The sequence below is a fragment of the Mytilus californianus genome, unplaced genomic scaffold (assembly GCF_021869535.1).
Source record: "Mytilus californianus isolate M0D057914Y unplaced genomic scaffold, xbMytCali1.0.p SCAF_6, whole genome shotgun sequence".
NCBI classification, from domain to species: domain Eukaryota; kingdom Metazoa; phylum Mollusca; class Bivalvia; order Mytilida; family Mytilidae; genus Mytilus; species Mytilus californianus.
The window spans coordinates 14,028,873-14,035,262 of record NW_026262712.1 but is presented as its reverse complement, the minus strand read 5'-3'; the positions used below and the strand labels follow the sequence as shown (position 1 = coordinate 14,035,262).

The 6,390-nt window shown below is 31.3% G+C and overlaps 1 protein-coding gene across 1 annotated transcript; it reads left to right on the top strand.

Moving 5' to 3' along the window:
* The first annotated feature begins 854 nt into the window (after positions 1 to 854).
* LOC127705084 (uncharacterized) lies at positions 855 to 5,903 on the top strand. Its single transcript, XM_052209355.1, has 4 exons — positions 855 to 1,021; positions 1,245 to 1,547; positions 4,780 to 4,846; positions 5,765 to 5,903. The coding sequence occupies exons 1-4, from the start codon at positions 991 to 993 to the stop codon at positions 5,853 to 5,855; spliced, it is 492 nt and encodes a 163-aa protein (XP_052065315.1). The 5' UTR covers positions 855 to 990; the 3' UTR covers positions 5,856 to 5,903.
* The last annotated feature ends 487 nt before the right edge of the window (positions 5,904 to 6,390 follow it).

Below are 6,390 nucleotides of genomic sequence, written 5' to 3'. Positions count from 1 at the left end.
TATTTTAGGTGTCAGGCCACCAATTCAAAATCCTTATCTATTCGACCAAATTTTGCAAATTTCACAGCGTTCTGAATATTTTACCTTAAGTTCAACTTCTTTTAAACCAGATATATCCTAAATTGTACATGTTGTACGTGTCTCATTTTTCTACATGAACATTTTCAACATTTGTTTAACGTCTTGTAAGGAAATACGAATAATCGTAAGGCAATTACTTCTAAAAATAACTCCTGATTTTCTGGAAATCTTAATTAGGTATACTGTGGAGCGCATTAATCCTCAATTTTTAATGGAAACTCATGGATAAGTAAATTTTGGCTCAAAATGGTCTACATATATTTCATTATTCTCGCCCAACAATAATTTCATTTCTGCAAATTTGTTGTTTCGTTTAAGTAAACAATGACATCAAATGCACTATTGTTTGTCAAGGAAGGGCCACTTTGACATACATTATAAATTGTATTTAAAAAAATGTTGGCACCAACATTGATCAAAACAAATAAAATAGAAACTACTTAATTGATCACATTTCATTTGAGACAAACCACCCCGACCTGTAAAGGCTTCTTGTTTCTGACGTTAAATAGAAACCGAACAGGCACAGGCAATGATAGTCAGAAGAAAAGGAGTATGAACTACACACTATTGATTTTTGAGGTAACAATGTTAATTGAGAAAGCTTGGTTAGACGGGTCAAATTGAAACAATACCAACTAACTGTAACACGTATTAAGTTGTACATGTTACACTCAAAATGTATGTATGATACATAGAGAATCACGAACAAACCATTGTGCTTTATTTGTAATTCTGCAAAATAACATAAATGCACATATTTATATTTTAGAATTTCCATCTACGTCTATGTTATGAATTTGAATGTCCGAATACATCACAATGGCACTTTCGATCAACTGCAATTTGTAACTCGTCTGAACTATATGGGTGTCTGTACGACAAGATTCAGAACATATATGCCGAGAGATGTCTCAAGTCACCCAGTGTAGAAAGAATGGTAAGTCATAACCAGACATTTTTGTAGTTTCTATAATGAAAAGCACTAAAGTCTTTTTTTCCTATTTTATTTTCCAGACACGACGACTTATGCCTATAAATAGGATTGGAATGAATTAAAATTAATTGTAACAATGTGATTTCAATACAATTAAATTATATATTTAATGAACAGTTTTTAGTGTAATTTTAATACAACTGCATACAATGATTATTTCTTACAGGCGTAAAGAATGTGTTCAGTGGAGGGATTGATCGGGTTCCGTGTGACGACAACAGATTTCAGCCTTTTACTTTCTCGACTAATGGTAATGACGAATGCTTTTATGCGAAATCAATATGTAGTTTAGAAGGGCAGGTCGTTTTTTATGATTTGGAATCTGATATTGATAGATCATGTAGATGTGATTACACATATGGATACGCCTTTGTACTTGAACCTGCTGAAAAATGTAAATGTGATCCATTTATTGAGGACTGTACATGCTACAAGAAAAATTGTCCACCAGATAGCGTGTTATCACCTGGTACGTAAGTAGTGTATGATTTGATATATACTTGTTCTTATGATGCATAAGATGAATATCAAAAATCACAAAATATACTTCACAGTCCACATCATCTTTCAATAACTGAAGTTTAACCACATGAATAAAGACAAACAATAACATAGTACATATGATCAGGATTTGTTACAGCCACAAATAAAAAACAATTCATAGTGATATGCTAAATTCACGTGCTGTAAAAAAAACACCTCTATATCCTTTTCTACCATTATATAACATAAAATGTATTTTTTATTTACTTGATCAAAACATTGAATTTATGACTTTGATTCCGTTACAAGATAATTCCATATCTTGACTCTTGATGGAACAGTATCACAACATAATACGGTCCAACTGTTTTAGACAACTGAACACTGTAAATCTTCTTATTTGTATTTGTTATGCATTCATTGTTTGGTTTAGGTGTAATACCACTATTCATTTTCCCCTATTAGTCTTTATTAAATTTGCACTTTTTAAAACATTGTTCAGAATTTACCTTTGTTTCAAATAAAGAAATACTTGGCATGAGTAAAGTATTATCCTGGCCAGTACTAAAGGCAAAATTTCAAATAACATTTCATTGCATATAAGACAATAACCATCACTGGAAGTTAACCAATCAAAATTTCGCCCCCTTTGTTTCCTGTGTACAAGCTTTAGTAATTATGTTACCTCAAGTTTCCAAAACATTCTATAGAAACACCAAATAAAAAAAATAATTGTGCTTTGAAACACCCAAGATATATGTTTATGACTCAGAAATTTTTTACTGCAATGAAATGTAGGATTAATTTCTTACTACCGTTAAATGCAAGGGAATATATTTTTTTCGACCCTTTTTCGTATGCAACCGGATCTGACGTACAATGATTTAGTTGGTTTACACCTTTATTGGCGAATATTACTCTGTAAAGAACCACTTTCATTCCCACAACAGACTTAGCGTAACAGATGTATTGCAGGAACTTTTGATCGACAGTATATGTTTTGAGTTGGATGGATAAATGTATAAGCAACCATATCGCCCGACTTTTTTTTGTATTCAAAAGAAGCAAAATGTATGCATTAACTTGTCAATGACAAAAGGAAAAAGCTTCTTATGTCTTCATGTCGGTAATTTTAGCGATTTTAATTGTGACAAGTCAACTGACTGCTTTCTATGTCAACGCATCTAGTCCCCACGCCTTATTGGTTTCACACGATTCCCTCATTTTTGTTTGTTATCTTGATTTATCTCTTCCCAATCAATTTTAATTTTAGTAGATTTGAATATTTCTAAACTACTGCCTTAACTAAATTAAGAAGACGTTTATGAGTCTTAGAAGATGAGCCGGTGAATTTTTATAGCCACTTGGTCGATTGTACTGCTGGTATAAGTCAGTGCCCCAGTACGCACATGTAATATCTTTGATATGGTCATTTACTGCAGATGAGCTGTAACTAAATGTTAAAATCATTTTAGAGACTAATCTTTTTCCCCATGCCGTGGATCGACTAAGCAAGATTTGGAAATGTGAGACGACAAATCCCAAAGTGACATTCAAAATAAGTAAAAAATAAACAGACAACGCAATGGAAAAAAGAAAAAAATAACACGTTTTGTAATTTTTTTTTTTTCATGTCGTTCCTACTTTGAAATATATCCAATTTTATTCAAATAAACTTCATATGTAATTACTTGACGAACGATATCATACTTCGACTATCAATTTTGAAATTTCTTTCAAACTTTAAACAGATTTTTTTTTCATAATTGAAATGCTTACTTATTCTTTCTTATCTTTATAAAAACCCAGTATTTTCAAAACTTATCAAACCACTAATTATAATTATCAGCAAATATTATTCTTCTTTTAAATACACAGATCAAACTTAAAACCGTTTTGCTGCAATTTAAGTAGTCAGATCTATGATCTATATTTCATACCACAATGTTCATAGCAACAAATAATCGGTTATCAGTATGAACTACAGTACCTTTTAAGAAAACAAAAATGACGTATTAGAAACTTGAACCAACTTATTCGCTCTAATTTTATAAGGCGGATTCTTAATTTTCAACGGTAAATTACCTATTGGACGACAATGGCAAATAATTAATTTAAGGAGGAAGTTAGTTTGCTTCTTTGGTATCTTTAAAGAAAAGAAATAAAAAACAATAACATAATCAATTTTTTTCAATTATCTGACATTGGCAGAATATATTTACACGTTCAGGTGTTTTATATCTAAAAAATAAGTTGGTAAACGTAAATTGTACCTCAGAATATTTTTCTCTTTTCAGCCATCCGTTTTGTTCACAACCTAAAATTGCAATATATCCTAAAGATATTTGGCATACACATATGACAAAACACAGCTTTTATCCTATTTAATAAATATAATCTTAATCGGCCTTTTTTCTCTCAACATCTGAAAAGTCTGGACCTTAAAACCTATGTTTAAATGTATTCTAAAGATGTTAATTCAGTACTATTTAGTCGTTTTGCCTGGAGTGTGTTTTTAATTATTTAAAAAAAGACATACAAAGAAACCTATCGAACACGATGAAGATTATTATCATAATGCAGTGATATTTTTAATAAATTTTTACGGCAAAGAGTGAGAACTTAGCAAAAGTTCTGTAGAAGTACTTTTCATAAGACATAGTACTAGCATAACAATTGATAATACCCAGTATAGCTACATATAATCGTTTCCCAAACCGGTAATTTATCACGAAAACAACCTTATTATAACCTTGTACAAAAGTCATTAAGGAACTGAAGATCAGTTAGAACGTCTTATTACCTTTAACAGAAAATTTCGCTAAATAAACATTTACTATCTAACGTATTTGGTTTGTTAAGTTGGTAACCGCAATGTATGTTTCAAAATTCAAATATCCCCTGCTAATTACAAGCATTGACCAAATAAATATAATAAATAAATGTTGTCAAAGTACAAGCAGTTTAAATATTTGAATCACAACAAATATAATGCATTAACAAACAAAAAAAAAAACACATGAAATACGCACACATCGAAACCGTTTATAACGCTACGGTTTATCAATCAATAATGTTTGTAAACAAATACAACTATTTTGTTTCAACTCAAGTGATGCAACGTTGACTGTCATTGTCCTAACGTGTTCCAAACAACAAGCATTCGGAATTAATAAAGCTTTTCAATAGATTTGACTAATAAAATTCTTTATTTCCAGATTATCAGTGTATTGCTGTAAACAATTGGAACGGATCAATAAAATGCCCTCTTTTAGATGCAACTAAGTGAGTTGATCTATATCTCTATATATCTATATAATCCTGATAATCAACCGAATAATGTTAGCGTAGATCTGATTCTTAACTTCCACCCCAACAAGGGGCTGGAAAGAGTACTTTTATCTTCTCACTTCTTCGACAACACCGTCTAGCATTGTGCAGACGCCTGATCCTCTCCTCTAACTATAGCTGATAAAAAAATCAGCTTTCGATTCGGGAGGTGTTACCTTCTGGTAGGTATCAATAAAGGACATGTAATCAAAATACATGAAGTATGTTTAAGTGTACAGGAATGATCATCTCCTTATCTATTCTGTATAATTACAGTATGCAACTAGTATTCTATTTTAAGAGGCAAACAATCACTATGAATTTATAACAATCGCAAATTGAGTTGACTAATCGTTGACCTAGCGATGCATCGCGGTGATAGGTAAATCAAATTTTAAAACTGTCAACTAACTTATTCATTCACGAAATATAAATTACAATACGGCTATTTCCATTCGAATGCAACTGAATCCTATTTTTTATTATTATTTTGGCTTAAAATTGTAATAAATAAAAATTCCCCGTAATTTTGTTTGCGGTTTAGCATCTAAAACCTTATGTTTACTCCGGGCGTCAACCGTAAAAACATGATACTTTTAGACTTCGGGCACGCTATAGAATATAATAAAAATTTACAAAAATAATGTTGTCAAGAAAAAATGTGTCTCTCTCGCTTAAAAGAAAATCCTAAAGAATTTCACAATTCAAAATGATATCATACTGTAGTTACAGACCAGTAGACCATGGAATCAAACCCCTCAACATATATGACGACCAATAAAAGTTCGTTGTTTCAAACTATTTGCATACGGATTAACCACATGTTTGTAAAGTTTAAGAAAATATTTAACTCAAATATTTAACTTTTTGCAGCACGAATAAAGAAGACAAACATCATGACATGCCAAAGATATTTCTAGAGAAAAAAGATAGGGGTATGTCCAATACAACTATTACACTATAAACAAAAGCATAAAAAGAAGAACGAGAGACACGAGCACTAACAAATAATTACAAACGTTCAAACCTATGATTGCGTTGGATAAAACCGCAATTTTTATACGTGTGCATGCAAAACAAATTTCTTTGTAGAGGGGTCTAAATACAGCACAAACAACATTTTCCAAAAGACCAAAAAAGTGAAAAAGTATATTTTAACAAAACGCATTTGACTAGCAGATCGAACAACGGATGTTCTTAAACTCTGCTGACTGCCATGGCGATTGCCAAATAAACGGATCACAGATGTAACACAATGGATCTTAATTATACAAATTTAATACCAAACAGAAAACAATAAACTTGCGGAAAAGATGGTATATTGCAAACATGAGATGCAAAAATTTGTACACCATATCCGGATTTCGACAATTAATGTCTCTTCAGTGATGTTAGGAATCGAAACGGTATTTGGAAGGCCATATAATTTACCTCAATTTGGGATTGACTCTTGAATTTTGAAGAGTCGAAATAGGATGAACGGATCATATAAACCCGAA

Bases quoted from the DNA above. Each gene is read 5' to 3' on its own strand.
- LOC127705084 (XM_052209355.1), top strand. From the start codon at position 991: ATGTCTCAAGTCACCCAGTGTAGAAAGAATG. The intron at 1,022-1,244 runs GTAAGTCATAAC...TATTTCTTACAG, and splicing joins CACCCAGTGTAGAAAGAATG to GCGTAAAGAATGTGTTCAGT. The intron at 4,847-5,764 runs GTGAGTTGATCT...AACTTTTTGCAG, and splicing joins CCTCTTTTAGATGCAACTAA to CACGAATAAAGAAGACAAAC.